This window comes from Phoenix dactylifera, chromosome 6 (genome assembly GCF_009389715.1).
Source record: "Phoenix dactylifera cultivar Barhee BC4 chromosome 6, palm_55x_up_171113_PBpolish2nd_filt_p, whole genome shotgun sequence".
NCBI lineage: Eukaryota > Viridiplantae > Streptophyta > Magnoliopsida > Arecales > Arecaceae > Phoenix > Phoenix dactylifera.
This window is the reverse complement of record NC_052397.1, coordinates 16,919,097-16,940,659: the sequence shown is the minus strand read 5'-3', so window position 1 is coordinate 16,940,659 and position 21,563 is coordinate 16,919,097. Positions and strand designations below refer to the sequence as shown.

General features: G+C 36.4%; 2 protein-coding genes across 3 annotated transcripts; both read right to left on the bottom strand.

Moving 5' to 3' along the window:
• Positions 1-1,005: 1,005 nt before the first annotated feature.
• Positions 1,006-7,873, bottom strand: LOC120111126. Its single transcript, XM_039127638.1, has 3 exons — positions 7,735-7,873; positions 6,150-7,048; positions 1,006-1,021 (listed from the first exon to the last, which is right to left on the bottom strand). The coding sequence occupies exon 2, from the start codon at positions 7,010-7,012 to the stop codon at positions 6,578-6,580; it is 435 nt and encodes a 144-aa protein (XP_038983566.1). The 5' UTR covers positions 7,013-7,048; positions 7,735-7,873; the 3' UTR covers positions 1,006-1,021; positions 6,150-6,577.
• A 7,537-nt stretch (positions 7,874-15,410) lies between these two features.
• LOC103707640 lies at positions 15,411-18,130 on the bottom strand. Of its 2 annotated transcripts, none has more exons than XM_026804834.2 (3): positions 17,889-18,130; positions 16,139-17,121; positions 15,411-15,754 (listed from the first exon to the last, which is right to left on the bottom strand). In XM_026804834.2, exon 2 carries the CDS (start codon positions 16,915-16,917, stop codon positions 16,144-16,146), a length of 774 nt encoding a protein of 257 aa, XP_026660635.2. In that variant the 5' UTR covers positions 16,918-17,121; positions 17,889-18,130; the 3' UTR covers positions 15,411-15,754; positions 16,139-16,143. The 2 variants fall into 2 exon arrangements, with proteins under 2 accessions (XP_026660635.2, XP_038982930.1); XM_039127002.1 differs by lacking the exon at positions 17,889-18,130 and adding an exon at positions 17,349-17,713.
• Positions 18,131-21,563: the final 3,433 nt, after the last annotated feature.

Below are 21,563 nucleotides of genomic sequence, written 5' to 3'. Positions count from 1 at the left end.
AAACCCCTCGCCCCAGCACTCCTTTTCATGTGGTTTAAACACCAAAATAGATGTTTAGTGTCACAAATTTGTCAGGAAGCAAGCAGGCACCCCAGCTATCAGCTCTTTTCCCCTCCTTTTCCCTTTTTTTTTTGGTTTCTTTTTTTTTTGCTTTTTTTTTGTGTGTGTTTTTTTTTGGGGGGGGGGGGGGGGGTGGGGGGGGGGCGGTTCCCCAACCATATAACCTAGCTTTACCTATTTCCAACTAGAAAGCTAATCTGGAGTCAGTTCTCTTTTCCACCTTGGGTATCCTATATATCTGCATCAAACTGTAATAAGCAAATATAAGCGCTTCAAGTGTACTTCCTCTCTTGCCTTAAGAACTTTAGCTTTGACACTATTCATAATTGAAAACTTACATAAGAAACATAATAGGAATGCACATCCCTTTGCGTGCTTTTATTACTGGAGAAACAAAATAGTTAAATCAACAGGTTAGGTGAATGGATGCAAGGGAATGAAGAAGAAATAGCAGGAATATATGGAAAACAGCTCAACAAAAACCTCATTTAATACTTACAAGCAGAGCAGCAGAATAGCTAGCTTAAAATAAACTTAGAATAGCTAATAGTTAAGGGTATTGGAACTAGCCCTACAATAATGTCACTGCCAGAAGCCAAATTATCAGATAATAACTTACTAACTTACCAAGACAAAGTAGAGAGCTCATAAAAAACACTAACTTACTAATAGTAAGAATAACTTACTTACTGCAAACTTCATTAATAGCAAAATCTATGGACTCCCTAAAGTTCAACTTTAATATGAATCTAGGTATCAAAAACATTAAAACAAAAAAGGAATCGATTCCATGAAAGATGGGATCAGTAAACAAAGTGCAACAAGTCAATCAAAAAGTGAACCCAAGGGACGATTAGCAGTTTACACAATATATTGAATCACCTTTCCTTGCCTTCCACCAAAAGGGTCTGATGAAGATATTTAAGATCAGCAGGCTTCTTTTTTGCTAACTTGTAAGCCACTGAAATCAATACATAACAAGTTTAAAATAAAAAATATATAGAATTTTTTTGGCATCGAAAATTATAGAAATAAGATAAAGAACATGAGTATGCAGTCAGAACGAGATAAAATAAATGTAACAGAAAAGGATTCACCATATCAAGCAGAAAGCAAGCACAATGTGTCAAGTAGAAACAAAACTTGCCACTCAAAGTTCCATTTGGCAACTTTTATTTGGGTAGATGATGTTGGAGTACAAAACAAGATATGTCAAAAGGAGATACTTAATGTAACTTGTTGGTATTCAAAACAATAAGCAAACTTTGGGCACTATATTTCACCTCAAATCTACAAAGTATTTTAAAAAATAAAAGTGGAAAAGGATTACATCAGTCATCCCTTCTATTTGGCTGTATATACGTTATAAAGATTAACAAAAATACCTGAAACTCATGACATCAGCAATCCGCAAATCTTAGCCACATCAGGGGCATTGGTGTAATGGTGTTGGATACAGGTCTAAGGCTTTTAAATTCTCATAAAAAAACACCTCAATAACAGGACCACGGGAATAGATATAGTAATATTCATAAGCTTGTATCAGCAACCATGCTAGTACAAAGAATGAATATGCAAAGAAAAAAAATGTCTGTAATATTGTATCGCATGGGAAAGCACAGGTAACATGGTGCACAACAGATCAAACCTTTGGATAGTTCAAGGCATGTGCTAATGAGGCAAGGAAATAGGCAGGGCGATCAAGGCACAAAACCACATCTACAAACAGGTCAGTTAGGTCAAAATTTTAACCTGTTTAGTCAGACACTTCAGCTTGGCTTTGATTTCAAATATACTCGAAAATCATAAGAATTCTATTTTACATACACCAGCACATACCTAACAAAATGCTGCATCAAAATAAGTTGGCCCTCAAGGTGATTAATGAGACCAAGACAAAGCCTGGCACGTCGAATGAGGTCACTTTAGAGTTGTAATCAAGTCATAATCAGTTGCAAAATTTCCGACTTCTAAGTGCTGGCCAAATTCCCTATGTAAAGGATTATGATATTAACAGGTACTCAAATTACAGTCTGGATGCACAACCGATCGTGCATCATCACCTTTTATGTCATGCAGACTAAGGTACTGCATGGCTCAAAAACCAGGGATTGGATTTAGGCATCTAACTCCTCATACACAAAACAAAGATTATGAAGGACTGACAAGCTGAATTTACAGTTAATTATATCATTAGAAAAGAAAGCATATTATGCCTTAGCAACCACCTTCAGTTAAAGAGATAAAGATGGCAGTCACCGGCCAAGCTTAAATTGCTTAAAAGTGCATGTTTCTCATATCAAAATCAGCATTTCACATTTACATATACAGTGTTTCAAAACCAATAATGAAATGTATAACTAAGCTGGCCTTGCAAAGAAATAACAGTACTTCAAGGATGGTCAATGTCAAGTTAGAGCGCAGGTTGTTAAATAAGTTAAACCATGACTTAGCATACCCTGGCCACAAAGCCAACCATTATATATGGGAGAAATTTTGCCAATTTTGGCTTATACTTTTACTCCTGTTTCACAATATAAGGATAGTTTCCACTTCAGATGGGACTGCTGTCAGATGGAATTGCTTGGAAAAAATTAATTATGACAATGACACAAATCAAGTTGCAGCCATTATTTCTTCTAAGTTTTCAGTATTGAATAGGAAATGACCATGATATCTCCATAGAACATTTTAGATTAAATATCTCCATCTGAAAAATATGCCTAAAATATAAATAGTACTATAAGATGCTGATGTGAAAATAATTTCCATATATCTTAATCTGCTTGTCATATATCTTCTTCGAGGCCTTTGAGCTTATATAACTTTGTTTCTTGTTCATGTTTTCCCTGGGAGATGCAATGGCTAAAACAAGGCAATTTTTAAATAAAACTTTAAAAGAAAAATAATTAGGTTGATTAGAAATTTGCCATCCACAAAAAGGGAAAACAACCTTTCTTTAGCTTATTTAACAGCTTTGAGGTTCTACAGAGTAAATTTCCAGATGTTGGACAATAATACCTCAGCAGCAATGTTTTAAAATTGTTAACAAAATGTCTTCGGATCCTGTTCTAGATGAGTAGAAAGAAGCTCTCCATGATAAAATAGTAGTCTCCTAGATAATGTTTAGATGGTCCAAAATCATAAAGCCAAAGGAGCAATTGGTCTGGAATTAGGGTTGAAACCGGATCGAATACGGATCGAATATTGATATATCCATATTTGTATCCATATTTTTCGATGAATATGAATACGGATATGGATATTAAACGGATATCAAATTAATATCCATATTTGTTCTAAACGAATACGGATACGGATACAAATCGGATATTAAGCATATCCATATTTGTTATAAACGGATACGGATACGAATTGGATATTAAACATATCCATATTTTTTTTATCCGAATACGTATATAAATCGGATATTAATCAAATTTTGAGCGAAATTCAATGATGAAAACTAGTAATAAAAACATGATCAAAAAGAAAAGACAATAAGAATCTTTTTGCTTCCAAAGTTGAATATTTTATTGGCACATAATATGAAGTAGAGGAGGAAGAAGTAATAAAAGTAAAATCACGTTAAATGCAATTTTACAATAGTCATACCCAGCATTTGACTGCAAAATTAGCAGAGTAATGTGAAGCATTCCTGTTTACAGTGCACTCATTTGACCCCAGCAATCAAGTACAAAAAAAGAATAGAATCATTTAGACTGACCTTCAGAAGATTAATTGGTTTCTCGCAACTAAACAACAAGATGCAGCATTAAAAACTAAAGACTTCTAAAGACATAATATAAACATCCAAAGATGAGTTCAACCGGAAAAAAGAATAAACAAGAAAGGAATGGAGAAGAACAAAGAAATCAAAGGCCAAATCAGGTGGAAGAATAAACGGATTACCAACACTTCAAGAGGCATTGATCCGTAAAGCTAGAGTTCTCTTCATTTGAAGCAAAGGAACCTGTTTCCCAAATCAAACACCAGATCAAACGTGGTAAAGGCGAATATTTAAAGAATAAACCCAGGATTTTACAATCTCCTACCTAGATTTGGAAGTAGATGGGTTTGGTCCTTTGGTTGACGCCGTCGACCACCCCACAATACTGCCTCCAAGGCGTCTCACGGCCGTCGCCGGGTGGAAAGAGGGACGAAACTTGGAGCTCAACGCATCTCAAGGCTCAAAGATCATGAAGACTAGAAGAATCACGAAACAGACAAACTAGGAGGAAAGAGGAAGAAGAAGAGGCGTAAGGGTCTGGGGATTTGAGGGTCTGAGGGACAAGAAGGGCGAATGGGCGATTTGAAGTCGGTGAGGCCCTTTCCGATCAGATCCGCAGGCGTGAGGGACTTTCGAGTTTCGAATGGGCGAACGACGAAATGAGCAAGCCTGCGGCGAATATAATGGCAATTTCGTATTTGGCCTATTTGGCCATTGGCCTGGGTTGTTGAATAGTGACGGATCCGGTCATCCAAGTGGATTTAAAAGGTTTGGCCAATTGTTATACGGATATCCAGATCTGAATTCGAAAAAATCAGGTATATCCATATCCATATCCGTATCCGGACAATTTTTGAACTAACTATCCATACCCGTATCCGATCCGAGTCGGATACGAAAATGGATACAGTGAGATTATATCCGACCCGTTTTCAGCCCTATCTAGAATAACATAGTTTTGACTTCTACTGAGCCAGGGAAACAAAATCAGCCTCCTATGGAAATCCAAAATGCCTAACTTTCAGTCTTATGGATCGAATCACTCTTCTACCTACTATGAGTGCTACAAATATGTGAGTTAGTATGTAACAACTCAATGTTAGAAGATCATATGACTTGGTCATAAGATTTTCTTGTATCGCATCATTAGGTCATCACTGATCTGTAGACATGCTTGGATATTACTATTTGCTATCGTTTCTCATGGCACTTCTTCTATGCATTTTTAGTGCAATACTATCAGTACCTCATTTCAAACACTCCAAATCTCCAATAGTCCATTAAACCTTGCTTTTATTGACAATATTAACCTCCAACTTTGGCGACCATGAAAAGATGCCTCTGCAGCCACCACTACATAGCATTTCATGCAATGTCTACATGATACACAATAGATAATTAATGGAGCAGAAAGGAATAGGAAGAGTTCTAATCCTGCAAAAAGTAATGGACATATATAAAAATGAATCTAAGATATGTAAATCATATAAACAACATGTTTCAAGATCCATACACAAGGAATTTGATGCAGTAAATTTAGGACTCTTGAATATTTAATAAAGACTAAAAATCTGATATTAATCTTGAAAGAAATGCTTATAAATCGGCTCAACACCTAAACATCTAGGATTTTTGAACCCAGAAATACAAGCATCAAGCATAAAACATTATAGTCGGTTAAATTTGGTGAAAAAAATGATCATGATGCAACAGGAAAGCAAATCTAATGTTTTGCACCAGCTCAGAAAAAGGCAAGAGTGATTCCACAAACCTCCAAAATAAATGTAAAGGAATTATAAAAACTAATATTGCAACCATGCCATGCAGGTAACAGGGAGCACAGATATTTATTGTAACTTCATCCATACGACCACTTTTGCAAGCAATCTTCACTTTTTGTCCCTCAAAGAGAGAGCAAAGGCTGAACCAAGAGTGTAGTTTGGGCCTGGAGAAAAGCAGAAACTGAGTTTCCACTGTCGAAATCCGCAGAAAATCTCATAGACTTTGGGATTCGGGTGCGCTGTCATGTGTTGAGCGGTGCACCAAGAACATATCACAAGGCAATGTCTAGATCCCACACTCGGCAGTGTCTTGTGCAGAGGCCAGCAGATGAAACTCAGTCTCTGCCTTGCAGCAGACCTAAACTGCATCCTTGAACCAAGCAAGGTCTATTTATTAAAAACAGGAGTATCTATAAGCATGTGGACACCAAAAGCTTTGGAGCAAATCATCATTGCCGAAGAGTCTGTATTTAATAGTGGAGTCAGAAGGATAAAGTGAACCAAGGAGGCCAGACATATGCTTAAGCTTGCAAACTTAATTAATTGGCAAGATATAAATAGCAGCAGTCAAAACATACCACTTGGTATTTCTTTTAGAGGAGTTCCACAACCCTAAAAGTCACAAAGTTCACAAAATTAATACGTATAAAGCAATCATTATGAAAACAATAATGACTAGAAAAGAAATCAACATGGAAACAAGTGACCTTCTCAATTAGAAATTTTTTAACTGGTTCCTTTTCAAGAGATTCCACCAATCTCTCGACAGTTTTTCTCTCACGCACAGGGCGCTCTGTAGATGAAGCCAAAGGAGTACTTAACAATTTCTTGTCCTTCGACCTACTCTCTTTCTTTCCCTTCTCATCCCCTTTCTCGCCAGCTTTCTTCTCCCTCACTCGTTTTCTCTTGGATTTGTTTGCCTCATTATTCTCTTGAACCTTATTTTCCTGATTTACACCATCTTTCTCATCCTTCACATCATTCCCTTCCTCTATCTTCTCCCCTTCTACTTCTTTCTCTCCCTCTTCCTCCCCTTGTCACCATCCTTCTGAGCCTCAGCATCCATCATCGTCACATCTTCAGGTTCTTCCACCTTTGCGTCCATAAATTCTACAATTTTTGCACGTTCAACCTCTGCTACTTTGCCATCCTCAGCTTCTGCCACTTTCACATCCTTGGCTTTTGTTTCTTTTGCATCATCGGGCTCTGTAATTTTTGCATCCTCAGCTTCTACCACTTTTTCATCCTCCATTTCTTCCATTTTTGCATCATCATCTTTCTTTTCTTCTTTCCTTTCAACTTCAACTGTTTTCAGAGTATTTTCTCCCTCATCCTTCTTTTCAGAAGCAGCCTCCCAGCCAGTGTCCTTAGGCAGAGGCAGACCAGACCCATTTAGCATTATATTTGCCTTAAGTTCAGACGCCAGCTCTGGTTCAGACATTTCTAACCAAGTTAAAGATTTATGGTAGCATAAAACCTGCAGTAGCACACCATAAATGCTCAAAATTTTAGTTAAAAACATTGGCTCATAATTGAAGTGAGTATTTCAGCCTAGAAAATTTCTTCTAATTGAAAATATAATAATTTAGACCAAAGAAATGATACGTTAGTCCATACTTATGTGCCAATTATAGTAGAACAGCAAAGATGTATGGTAAACTCAATCATGCATTCATCAAAATTCCATTTTTAACGGATATTTGTACTCATCAAACTACAAAGAACCCCGAAATGGAAGGAGAACACGAAATCGAATATTTCCAATGAGAAGAAAAACGAATAGAAAGCTCCCAGAACTTCTCATCGTTGAAAGAGCTGCATGCAAGAAACTCCACGATAATCCTACGTAGACTGAGTTGCAATACCGAGCAAAGAAACGGAGAAAATAAAAAGAGCTCCAAAATCGGTACTTTGATTCACCCAAAAAATGAATAAATAAATGCCGCAATTTCCGAAACCAAACGTGAATCTAAAGAACTTAGTAAAACACTGAAAAGAGCTCCAGAACATCATAAGTTCCAAAGAAAAGGCGTCAAAATCGCTCTTTTTGCCCACTCTTGTAAAACCCTAACAGGAACAAACTCATTAAGAACCAAAATTCGAAAAAAAAATATCAGCGTTCCACTAACAACAAGCATCGAACCGCGCGAAGCTACTACTTACCGACGAACTACCAGCCGAATCGAGGAGAAATTCGAGGAGAAACGACCGATTCCTCTCTTCCTCGGAGCAAGCGAGCGAACTGGAACAAAAAAGCGATCTTTTATTCTCTCTCGGGTTTTCTTTCTGAAGGGCAGAAGGAAGTTTTGCCCCCGGGTCCAAACTCGAATTCCAATCGAGTTTTATTCCCGGGGACACGCCGCTCGTGACACGTGTGGGAGCTTGAGGGGACGGTCCTTCTTTGAAAGAGGGCAGTTTGGACGGTACAGATTTGATATGCATTCTGGGCTGCATTGAATCTGGACCGTCGATTAATACCATGCCAACATGGTGCATCGCCCTGTGCAACGCCCACGGCCGCGTCGCCCAGCAGCAATCACCAGTCGACATATTTGAGGACGGAAAAAGTTCACACCGATACCTATAATACCATACAAAAGCGGATGGTGAAAGGATATCCTGGGTGCCTCCTCTATATGAACTTCGATAGCAGCATGGTTAAGAACGAAAAATGCAAAGGTATAGACTTTGTTATCCGAGATCAAGATGCCAGACTAGTAGCGGCAGAGGCTCGGTAGATCTTCGATTCGTCTGTGATGTGCGCCAAGCTTAGAGCCACCTAGGAGACCATTTTCTATGCTAGGCGGATACTGAGCACGGACCGTCTCCTCCTCAAGAGGATTCGACTGTGGTGATCAAGTGGATTCTGAGTCGAAGACGCACTCCACGACATTCACAGATTACTGGAGGAGTGTAGTTTTCGCCAGGCTATGCACGTCTACAGGAAGGCAAACAGTGTCGCCGATTGGGTTGTTTTTTTTGCGGTTCACCACTCTGAAGGTTTCGTCTGGATGGATCGTGGCTCAGTGCCGGAGCCCTTATGTAACCTTTTGTTTTCTGAATTTGTTGTCTCCATCTACATTCATTGTGTGTGAGCTATTGTTATACCAAAAAAAATCCTATCATAATTACCATTGTAATATTATTGTAACAAAAAATAAAAAAGAAGAATAAGAAAGCAACAGTATTACTTTGTAGAATGCTATCTACTTAAATATTTTTTTTCCAAGTTGTACGAGTTTCTTCACCTGACAATTCTGGAAAACATTGGATTGTGAAAAAAAATATCAGTTTAAAGAAACAATGCACATCAAGCCATTATCAAGCCATTGTAATACCAAAAAATCCAATATAATAGCCATTATCTTTTCCTTAATTATTGTACATGTAACATGGTAGGGAGGCTTAAAACTAATATAGCATTTATTATTTTGAACCATGGTGTGGTTGGCTGGATCTAGTAGAGTGAGAGTAGTATGGGCGACTACCATCTACTGCTTAGAAATATCCAAGCTATAGTCTGTGATGGAATGATCTTTTATGGGAAGCACGTGTATCAAGAGACCAATGGGGCAGCGGATTGGGTGGCCTCATACGTAGCCAACCACTCCGGTGATATTCTTTGAATTAGAAAGAGAAAGTTACCTCGTGTGCTCAGAATTTGTTATTTTTTGATTTTTTTAATTATATCCGTACCTTTTCTATATGATACATTTATTTCAATAAAAAAAAACACCATGGTGTGGTTTGCCATGCTTGGGTCATGCATATTTCACCCAGGGGATGTGGCCAGGGAGCTCGTGGTCCTCGATGAAGTAGCTAATTGTTGCATGCCATGAGAATACTAATAAAAAATAATATATTTCAAGCCTTCTATCATTTAAATTATTTTTAATTAGTGTAATAAATTAATTTTAAAGATATTATTTTTATTAATGAACTATAGAAATAACAAAGACGGAATGTTTTGTTACATAAAATACGGCATATAATATGGTATGTAAAAAAGGTGATTGCCCATGAGATAGGGCCATGTCTAGGACCACAAGCAATATGTGGCCCTCCATTGAGTGGCCAATGCAGCATGAACAATAGTCTTTTGATGTGAATTGCGCATTCTCAACTGCTTAGTATTATTTTATTACAAAATTCATGAAATCTATCTCAAGTTTTTTTTTTTTTTTGATGGAAAGATCTGTCTCAAGTTTTGAAAAGTATTATTCTGCCCTCATAAATTCATATTTTAGGGCGGAATCAAGTGGATAATGGCTATAGATTTCTCTATAACTGTAAGTGATGGTTTTAGGGGCGCCCATTATTTGAGGAAAATAATACAATTGAAGGTTTAAATATATGTTGTTTCTTTTCAGTGGATACTTTTTTTAAAAAATATTTCCAAATATGTCAACTATTTTTTAAAATATAAAAATGTTCCCAAATTCATATTTATTTTGGTTAATCTCTTTAGTTTTAATCAAAACTGCTAGATGCTTGGCTAGAACTGCAATGCAACCCAATCCAATTCCAATATATGCATATTTTTGCTTCGTTTCAAGTAATACTTGATCTTAACCAAACATGAATCGGCTATTGAATCTAATTATGTTTTCATAAGCTTAACCCATGCTAACCTATCATTCAATGGGTTAGGCTTTGACCTAAACTCATGATCAAGATTGTAATTGTATCAGATCCAAGGCGAGCATGCTCGGATTTTGACTTGATTGTTGCCCTACATGCATGATTGACACCTCATATTCTTTGTCAATTATTTAATGTGATATGTTCATTAAAAAAATGTAAGTCCATAAAATCTGCATGTGTAATGAGTAATGAATAAAAATATGGAAAAATTTATGCACAGCTAACTATATAATAAATTAAAATATTTAATAATCTTTAACTCTATACGTGCAATGCATGCGCCAAATGATTACTTGTACACGGAGAGCTCAAACCATTCCTTCATTTTCCTCGTCCCATTATTATTGCATTATTTGATCAAGCATGTCAAAGTGATGGCATGAGCAAAAAATGGATAGGGTGGAATTCTCATGCCTATGAACGTAATTGTCATGCAATGATATCATTCATGAGAGAGAGAGAGAGAGAGAGAGAGAGAGATTAATGGTGTGAGAACAATATAAAATTTAGCTTTTTTTCAGCAGTATAACTTGGTGAAGCTTAGAATTCTCTCATAGTAATTAATGACACAATTTCTTTTTTTTTTCTTTTTTGAGTAAAAGTGATGACACAAAACCATTGAAGCAAGTTATAATTGTTGGAACTGGATATTATTCACTCATAGTAATGACAGGAGTTTTTTTTTTGCCTTTTTTGAGCAAAAGTGATGACACAAGACGATCGAAGATCATTATAATTGTTGGAATTGGACATTATTTCCATTTTCAGGAAAAGGATGAAGTTTCAATCAAATAAAGGTAAGAGAGAACTTGACAAGATCTGTCTGATGGTGGTAGTTTCGAGGATACAAAACGGCTTCTAAAATTTCGCCCTCGGCTTCCTTACGACTTGGGAATAGAATACAAGGTTTCAGTAATCTTATAAAATGGAAAGAAGAGGATTTCTAGGCCAAGTCACTTGCATGCAACTTGTTTTGCATTTCATTAAGCAACAATAGTACTACAAAACATTTTGAGAAACCAGTGGTTACCTAAAAAAGTTGGAAGGAAGGAGTTGATCAAGAAACTCTCCTACTCATAAGATAACTAAGCTGGAAAAGCATTGCATTGCGGGTCACTGAAAAGACTGCTAAAAATCCACACTCCCAATCAAAATCAAGTAGCCATAAACAAGCCCCCAGGCAAAGCCCCATTTCTTCCCAAAAACAAAAGCAACAAGCAAAGCAAGAACAGTGAGAGGCTTGCCGACAAACTAATATAATAAGAGTGGAGATGTGATGATTCGTGTGGACGTATGTTTAGTCCCACATTATTTATTTGCTGAATAGAGTTTGGGTACTTATATAGGATCAAGAAATCTAAATAATACATTATGGCTGTTTTTTTAGGTGAGATCTTGAGTTGTGACGAATGGTATCAGAGCTGATCCGATCTATGGCCCATGTAGACTAGAAGATATTGTAGCACGAATTTATTGAGACTGACTATGGGCCAACTGTGGTGATTGTGATTAGATTTGAATGGATTTGGATCTTTATTCTGATGAGGATGTTAGGGCTTTAATAGGAGGATTATATGATGACCCGTGCATGCATGTATTTAGTCTCATATTAGTTATTCACTGGGTAGATCTTAGGTACTTATACAAAATTAAAAAATCTAAATAGTACCTTTTGGCTAATCTTTTTGGATGGGATCCTGATTCCTGACAAGAGAACCAAAGACTCAGTCTAAGAAATGATGCACAACAAGTTCTGGTTTGGAGCTCACATGTAGGATGTGAAAGATAAAATAGGTGATGCTCCATGAACGAACATCCTCCTCACGTTAGCAGCTTGTTCTTTTTCTCAAGTGTTACATTTATTCATAAGAAAGAAAGCTTTTGAGCTTGTCAAACGATGGAGAGAGAAGATTGGAAATTCTTTTGCGGAAAAATAAGTTGCTTTGTGCCGAATTGCCCAACAAAGGCTGGTAATGGCACGGAAAGCTTATAGTGAAATAAAGAGATAATTATTATAAACTTTTATAATTGTGGTTGGATTGAATCATATAAGTGGTTGATTTAAATATAGCAATTTTTAGTGGACAATTGTACAAACACAAGATTTTTGAGTTAAAACTTGTCTCTCTTTTTTTTCCCCCTCGAAACATAGATGTGTATTAACAATTCTTCTTATCCTTTCTGTAGGCTAAAAGGATGCCGAACGATTAAAATCATCTCATAAGCATAAAGCATGTCAACCTGTGTGAAGGAACAATCTAAGCTAGCCTACCATAGACATAATATATGTGGGATATGCAACATTACAACATCAACTATGCAATTTGATTTTTGCTAGTTTTATAACATAAATAAAACCCATCATTCTATTAATAAGTTTTGTGGAAAAGGAAGAAAAAATAAAGAGTCTTTCTCATTAAACTCAATTTTTAGGTGTCTGATCTATTAATTTATTCAAAGCTCCTTTTTTTTTTTTTTTTTTTTTTTTGCTACAACGGATGATTCATATACTTTTAGTATAAATACATCCAAAAAAATTAAAAGATAACAAATTTCCAAGTGCTCTAGGCAACTTTCTCTCACCAACCCAAAGGGCTCTCCCAAAGCAGGTTTTGCAAGGAACAAGTAAACATGCATTTAGTGTCTAAAACCTTCAATACTAAAATATCATGGGAACATTAAATCATTTCTAATTACTCTCATTAATAAAATTCGGTGCTAACTTATAACTTGCAACACATCACTATGTAGTCAAATCAAATTGTATTTAGGAAGTATTTGCTATAAAAGACATGTACGTGTTTTACAGAAGCGACAAAAATGCAGGCAAGGTATTAATATTGCTTAAAATATTTCAAATGCATATGTATCTATAATTTTGATGACATTCACTATCTTGGGAACACTACTGAAGCCTAGTAAAAACCAGCACATTTGCATCTTGGGGAAATTGTTTATGTAACTGTAGTTTCTTACTTCATTTAATTAGTACATGGATATTTTATTCATCAAAAAACATGTAGTTAAGACAGCAAGAAAAAAATTCTTACATTCATCGTGATCTCTGAGTCTTTGTTTCGAATTGCTTTTTCTTTTCTTAAATTTGGTATATTATTTCCATTATTTTCAAAAGCTCGAGGTTTTCTTTGATATAATATATGCATCATAACCAAGAATAAACTAATTGATTAAGGCGAAAGAGATCTCACATTGAAAAAGAGATCTCACACTGAAAAGATAGTAGATGGCTATTGTTTTCTTAGCCTTTGTTCGACCTACCACAGTCTTATTTCTCTCACTAGCTTCCTGTCTAAAGAAATTCATGCTTCTCCAGTGAAACCCGTTCGCACAAGTTCACCTTTTTTAATCCACCAATGCCTATTCTGACTCCTTCCTCTTGAAACTTGAAAGCTTTCTTTTATTGCCTTCTCTCTCTCCCTTTAACAGCTTAACTATATATTAGAGTTTGCTACTCTTAGCCTACACTCCCATTTGTTGACAACATCCTTGAAATAAAAAGGAAAATAAAAGAAAAAGAAGGTGTTTCAGTTACCATCCCCTCAAGAAGTTGAAGCACTTGGAGTACACAGAGAAATGAATATGTAATCAGAAGTTCTTTCTTTGTTGGTCATATTATGTGGTTTTTTATGTGAATATAAAGGCTTTCTTAGTACAAGTACAACAGAGAACTCCATTCTAGCATACAAGGAAAGATGGAGAGAAAAAAATTAATTACCTATTGCTTGCATGTATTGAATCTTATGCAGTCTCTCTAACTTTTTTAAGAGAAGGAACATTCTGTATACATATTTTCCTCAAAACATTTTCTCTACATATGAGAAAGAATATCAACTTTGATATTACATATATAACTACATATGCATATACATATCCAAATATATGATACATGCACGTAAAACAAAATAATAATAATAATAATGAACCAAGATTCTGACATATATGACAAGTTTGTAATATGAGTTTGAGTTTGTCGAGAAGAAGGTTAGAAATGGAGATTGCAGGAATGATGTAGAGTGATAGGATTAGAAAAACAAAATAGCAAAAGTTGGAAGCTCAACAAGGATTTTTATAGGTCATGACTTTTTATGCTTTTGTGGAAAAGGTTGGATGATGTATTTTTTTAAGAAAAAGGAGAAAAAAAGGGAAAAGGAGCCTAATCACTTCCATTAAGGGTATAAAGAAGTACAAAGACAAATCAACAAAGAAAGTATGCTAAACACCGAACCCAAAATAGCATCCATATACCAAACATATCGAAAGGAGGGTTAAGTTTCAAGGAAGCATTTCCAGAGCATTGAGAAGGCCGGTCATTAAGCAAGAGAGGATACTTTTCAAGACTTCAGGGATGCTGTCTGATAGATTATTTAACAGTCTTCTGTTTCTCTGAATCCAAAGAGCCGAACTGATAGTAGCAGTTAAGAGTGATCCAAGCAAGAAGCCAACCTTATCTCAGTGTGGCCAATCAAGCCAGATTTGTTCAATTGACTCAAGAAGTTCCAATATTCCTAGAAAAAATAGCAGATAGCAAATAAGTGATCCATGGATTCCTCTTCGAGTGAACAAAGACGACGGGTAGTAAGTAGAACAATTTCTTCTCCTTAAATTCTCAGATGTAAGGATTTGTCTTTACACAATAAAACCAGAAACACGTTGGCTTTATCAGGTCAAGAACATTTCCGAATTAGAGTTGGCTGTCAGAGAGACAAATCCTCCATGCATCAAAAGTTTACAACAAATATTAACTGAAAAAAAATCGCATTCAAAATTCATTCCAAACCAAAAGAGTCCTTCTGATCTGTGGTCTAGATGTTAGAGAATAGTGTAGACAGTTTAGCTAGTTCATCCAAAACATGATAGATGTTTTGGTCTCTTGAATCCATTCTCGAACCATCTGGAAATTATTCTGATGCTTCCGCTTATATGGATGCACATTGAAATAGGCAAATAGCTGAGCTTTCTTATACAAGTTAATCGCTAATGAACAAGTTAGTCTGAGCAGGGATGAATTTCTGAAAAAGACACAAAGGATAGAAAAGAGAAAAGGAGAAAAGGAAAAGGGAAGAAAAAGAGAGAAACATGGCAAGCTGCTCTTATTTCACTCGGATAATAACTCATGAACCAAGGCATATAGATTCAGTAATTTGTCATTACTCTTGATCATAACGGTGGGGTACCATTCTTTACAGTAGGATGAAAGATCACAATAAACATCAAAGGGAAAACCCCAAACCACTGTCCAACTTTTGTTGAGAATTTTGTGCTAGCTTGAGCTCTTGGCTGGCATAGGAGTGTTGCTACCCAAGTTTTTGATTTTTTTTTTGATGTGCATCACTTATCTTTTTTACCATAACAGAATACAGATAATAGATGGAGCATGAATGTTGGAGATAACAAAACGACCTTAGGATATAGTAGATGCAACCATTAGCACTCCCCTTGCCACCCTGCCTGTCCCCTTCCAAAAAGAAATTGTGGATAGTTTCTTGGAAATGTCTTGTGCTCCTCGGTGCATCAATCCCTGCAAAAACAATCAAAGATTTCAATAAATTAAGCATAAAATTAAGCTGGGTTTTCAGACTCCAATGTATTTATTTATTCAATCATGCATATAGTAGGAAAGCATTATACAAATGCCCTTAGGTTTCCAAGGAAGCAACTCCGAAGATTCAAAATTGGTTTGAAACTATGAAAGAACCTCAAACACAACGAGAAAACCCTAACCCTAAAGGATGACATGCTTCATGTGCTTTTAAGGCTTTAAGCAGCATTCACAGGCTTTTAAGGCTTTTAAGAAAGCAAAGTCAATGATAAAGTTAGAAAGCTCCAAATCAGACCTCTAACCCTTTAGGAAACTTATCACTAAAATATTACATAGAATTTAAGAGGTTAGAGATCACCCTACCTAGTTCATGCCTTAATTCCTACCCTTGAACATTTGATGGAGCCCCTAGCGATGTCGATCTCAATTAAATTGTCTTCCTCATTAATCTCTGATAATAGCTCCATTAGCCCATGTTGCCTGCACACTGTTTCTGGTAAGAAGTCCAGTAGGAAACCTCCTCTCAGCTCTGGCTTTAACTGTGAATTTGACTCCTCTGTAACTACATAATTCCCGTGGGGAATCTCAATCTCAATGAGGTTGTCATCATCCGATATCGAACCTTCAGAGAATTCCTTCAATTGATGCGAATTCTTTGGCAAAGGCTCATCATCGCAGAGTGAAAATTTGAAGCATTCTGATGGACTTGGATTTTCCAACACATCTTTGTCCCTGCAAACTGAACCATTTAACAATGCATGACCATCAGTCTCACCTCCACTTATGTCTTCATATTCCAATGATGGGCCTGTTGACTTGGTGACCAATTCGTCTTGTGGAAACTTGCCTGCTTCTTCTTGGGTTGCCTTATTTTCCTCAAGAATCTCATGTATGGGCAGAATCTGCAGACCAGCCTCTAGTTCTGGTGGCCTCTCCATAGTGTTGGGCTTGCAAAATTGTCTCAACTTAGCAAGGAAAAACGGGAAAGAGGCGGAGAAAGCCAAGATGAACAAAGTGAGAAATGCTGAAGAGAAGGGATTACTGTGATAGCTAGAAAAGATGAGGAGGAGAGAGAGTGCCAGGAACACTTTAGGATGATTGTGGAAAAAAGGACCCATGTGGTGATCACTTGTTTCTACCATGAGAAGTAGAGAATGGTAGAAATTTTATTAAACCAGGTAGAGGAAAGTCGCAAAGAACTCTTAACAGGTGTTGCTACAGACAAGAGGACAAGAAGAAACCATCTGGAGTCACAACTCTCAGCTGCTCCTTTGTTCCTCCTTTTCTTCTTCTTCCTTCTCTTATTCAACACATGTGGGATGCAGCAGCGGACGTAACCAGAACACCTGCAGGAAAGGAAAGACCAAAAAGAATAGAATTCTTAGGTGGTGAGTCTCTTATAAGTGTATGTTGTGAGTTGTACTTGAGTAAGATCCAGAGAAGGATATTTATAGGCATTTGAACTGGAAGGTGGAGGAGGAAGGCAAAGAGGAGGATTAGTATCCGTTAAAGTAGCTCAGAGATCATAAAAAGAATATAAACTGAGAAACTACTTGCAGAGAAGAAGACAGACCAACAGGAAAATCTGTAAATAGGTGGGCTCTATTTCTCTTTGGAAGTGCATTGAAATTGTTGGGCTTGTTTACTTTCTTCACCTTCCCCATTGCTCCGCAAAAAATGGTTTCTTTTTTTTTCTTTTCCTTTTGACATTTTACTCTTCCCCACACCTGAGACACTAACAACATCTGGTCCTTTTTTAATGCCTCCGATTCTCTTGGGAGAATCAAAGGTGTGGGTATAGATTTCTGAACTCCAATGGCTTAGAAGTTAGGGAGGCCATGTGCAGGGATAGCAGGTTACCACATGGCACTTTCCCTCCAAGACTCCATTAGAGAAGTCAAAAGAAATGGCATACAAAAAGGAACTAATTTTTTATAATTTTTTCCAAAACTCTCTGCAACGATTGTTAATTTTTTTTAGGCAGCCCATCACTGAAAAACACCATTTTCCACATCATATATCATGAATGTGTACATAAAATTTTCTATTTCTTTCATTTTTTTTTTTCCAAGTCAAAACAAGGTGAGGATCATCAGCCTAGCACAACAATTACCTGAAAAGAAATCTCCAAGCATCCACCTGCTTCTGTCTGCTTGCTTAAAGATCCACCTAAGAGAATCCTTTTCTATTGATAATTCTCTGCTACTCACACAGAACCCATGTAAAAAACTGAAGTTTTTAACCATCCCTCTGTAAGTAAACGCAGATGCCAGGCATGACAGTTTACCTGTTTCTGCTGCAACAACATCTCTCAGCCTGCAGCAGCTCTATTTCGGATTTCAATAAGAACCCCTCAACCCTGCACTAGATTCCGAGATTTTTTATTATAATGTCAGAAGTAGGAGCACAGAGTGATGATAAAGAGAGTAAAGGAAGATTAGCTATAATACCGCCCATCTCATGTCAACTGTTTTAGTTTGAAAAAGTTTTTTTTTTTTTTTTTTGTTGCGAAGTTTGAAAAACTTATAATATAGCCCATCTCGTATGAACTGTTCTAGTTTGAAATTAAAATAGCTATCCATTATCACTTACCTAATAAGTTTATCATATCTCAGGTCTGACTAAGAGTTCATGGAACTGATCAGAGAACTCAGTCGTGATGTGTCCAAACCGAGTAATAGGTCAGTTAAATGGCCGACTTGTTTCGGAGATGTAAAGTGATATAAGATCATGAGGAGTCACTTGATGGAGGGAGATCGGCAACCTTTCTGTCTATTCCTTGGCTTGCTTTGGCGATATGATTTTAATTATCTTGTTTCAAGGGCTTTGTCTCTTGTTTGTGCTTATAATGATGGGCATAGATATGGCTTTATATCCTCTCATGATATCTATGTCCTTTTGCTATTGGATTCAGAACCTACAGAATTTAATGGTGGAGGTCCAGCCCTATCATGTTGTTCGTGTTTATATATGACGCACTGTCGATTGTGCATCTAATATATCAAACATCATGGGCCCTAAGAGAATGTTCCTATGAACTTTTTCAAAAGAAACTTCTCCATTCATTTCTTTTTTTGAAGTGTGAGTGGAGGAAATGAGACTACCACTCCTTTTATTTCACAGGAAAATAAGATAAAAGGGAAAAAGTTTTGCCTTTATCTTTTTGATGATGTAAAAGAAGGCAAAAGGAGAGGAACAGATGCAAGAAAAAGAAGCTAAATGGTTTCAAACCAAGTGTCTGATAATCAAGATAGAGAATATTGATACTCGTAAGAAGAAGCAGTGGAGAAAAGAATCTTATCTAGACCAACAAGCAGGAGCATTCACTCCCTAAAAGTTCTAAGCAATTTCACAAAGATTTTCGAGAAAAAGCACAAGAATCCAAAATGGCCACAAACTCCAAATTTCACATAAGCTTAAGAGAGTTTTTGAAACAAAAACAACCAATTTCATACCAAGTCTGGTACCTCCTCTAAAGCATAATACAATTTGCTAGAAGGCATAAGAGGACAAACACGAGTTGTAGCTGAAAAAAATAAAGTTGCAATCATTCAGTCATTAAAGAGGCTGATTGCAGCTGAGACACACATCGAAGGCGGGGCTGATCTATTCTACAGTTTTTTTTCCTTTCCAGGACTGTATGATAGTTGAATAGCAAGCATGACATAATGTGCTCCAATCATATTTGACTTCCAAGAGAATATCTCAGAGAAGAAGTAACTGGCTGAAAACTTCATTATATGTAACCAAGGTAGAACCAGATTAACAAGGAAGAATAGGATCTTCTGCTCGAGCAATCTAAAATGAGACCCTAAAAAAGAAATATTAAATACATTATCAGTTTCAATCATAAATCTCTTCAATTTTTTTTCCTTTTTTTTTCTTTTTTTTTGTATAGTGGAAAGTCACCTTCTAGATTTTAATTGAAAACTTTTCTCAGCTCAAGTGATGAGAAGAGGGGCTTGAATCTAATATTTTTTTTAACTTTTTTTTTAAACATGTGAAGGGCATGATAAAAACGACTGCAATTTATGCTGCAAACAATCAAATAGAGGCTCAGATAATACCCATTTTCATTAGTTTCTTGCATAGTGTTATTTACCAACCTTGAAGTTTTATATTCTAATGAATTTCCAGTCTGACCTTACTTGTGCCACAGTTGATTGATAAGGGTATAGATAGAGTTATCAATAGATTAGGAAGCTTCAGCTTAGCTAGAATAATAAGGCTTGTTTCAGATTTATTTGAACCATACTTGAACTCACTTCACTAGCTTGAAATTAATTTCATGCAAAGTCATGAAATTAATAGGATTGATCAGGCTCAACTCTGTAAGGCTAAAAAATGTTATATCATATGCATACATATACACATATATTTATATATAGATATATAATACATTCATATCAATACATATGTAATATTTGCGATCATATAAATTAAAGCTGATTCAATACTTGGTTAAACTCTCATGGAGCAAGAGAGCATCTCATAGTATATTTAATAATTTTCTATATTTATGTTTTCTGATTAAATATTATTATTTTCTAAATCTAAATATTTGAATCAGTTGAATATCAACATTGAATCAAGCTCAAGCTTGATTTGAAGGAATGGATCAGATTAGGATTTTTGGCTCTATAAATACCAAGAGCTCCCCAATATATCCAGGATGTAGAACTAAAGACATTTCTGTGTGGATCCTCACAACAACATGTAGAGGTTTCTTTGATGTAAAATAAAATTATTCTAGCGGCAGTTATTGGAGCCTATATAAATTGTGAGGACTCGTGCGGGCGTGTGTTAGTCCTACATCAGTTATTCGCCGAAAAGATTTTGGGTACTTATACATAACTAAAAAATCCAAATAATATCTTCCGACTCGCTATTTTGGGTGAAATCTTAGGTTGTGACAAATAATATTAGAGCGGACCTGGCACAAGACCCATGTAGATTAGGAAACACTACAACACGGGCTCGTTGAGACTGATCATAGGCCGATCGTGGTACTTATGATTAGATTTGAATGGATTTGGACTCTTAGTCTGACGAGGACGTCAGAGTTTAAAGGAGAGAGTATGTAAGGATCTGTGAAGGCGCGTATTTAGTCGTATATTAGTTATTCGTCGAAGAGATCTTGGGTACCTATACAGGACTAAGGAACCTAAAAAATATCTTCCGGGTAGTCTTTTTGGATGAGGTTCTGAGTTGTTCCATAAATATATAAGAAAAACTTTGGCAATTAACCCCAAAGCAAATCTAGATTACAAATATTACTTTGTAGATCATTCAAAATCAAGACAGAGCCGACTGATGGGTAAGTACGATGGTGTCCTAACAAAGACTCTTGACAGAATCAATGGAATGTAGGAATTGGCTACTCCATCAATAAGTGACTTCTGAGGAACGTTGGAGACAGACTTCGAAACTGGAGAGGGTCTTTCTTATATTTTAAGATTGCTAACACTTAGACATGTTTCAAATCTAAACACATGGATGTTTTGTGATATAAGAGGTGAGTGATAGGGAAGTTAGGCAACCAACCAATGGTTGTTACCACCATCTTTTCACCTCCCCCTTCCTTCTATGGGAGATTAAGAATTGCCCAAACAAAAACACCCATTAACTCATAGAAAACTGCAGTGATGCCCAATTCTCAAAGGTGTTTGAGCTCCTGGCCTCTTTCACATGTAATAACTAACTAGGGCAACCTTTTCCACGTACTTCAAAATCTATGTGAAAGTGCGTTGGTAATTTCCTACCTCTTTTCTTTTAATTTTTTTTCTTT

Coding starts and splice junctions, on each gene's coding strand:
- LOC120111126 (XM_039127638.1), bottom strand. CDS start 7,012: ATGTCTGAACCAGAGCTGGCGTCTGAACTTAAGGCAAATATAATGCTA.
- LOC103707640 (XM_026804834.2), bottom strand. CDS start 16,917: ATGGTAGAAACAAGTGATCACCACATGGGTCCTTTTTTCCACAATCAT.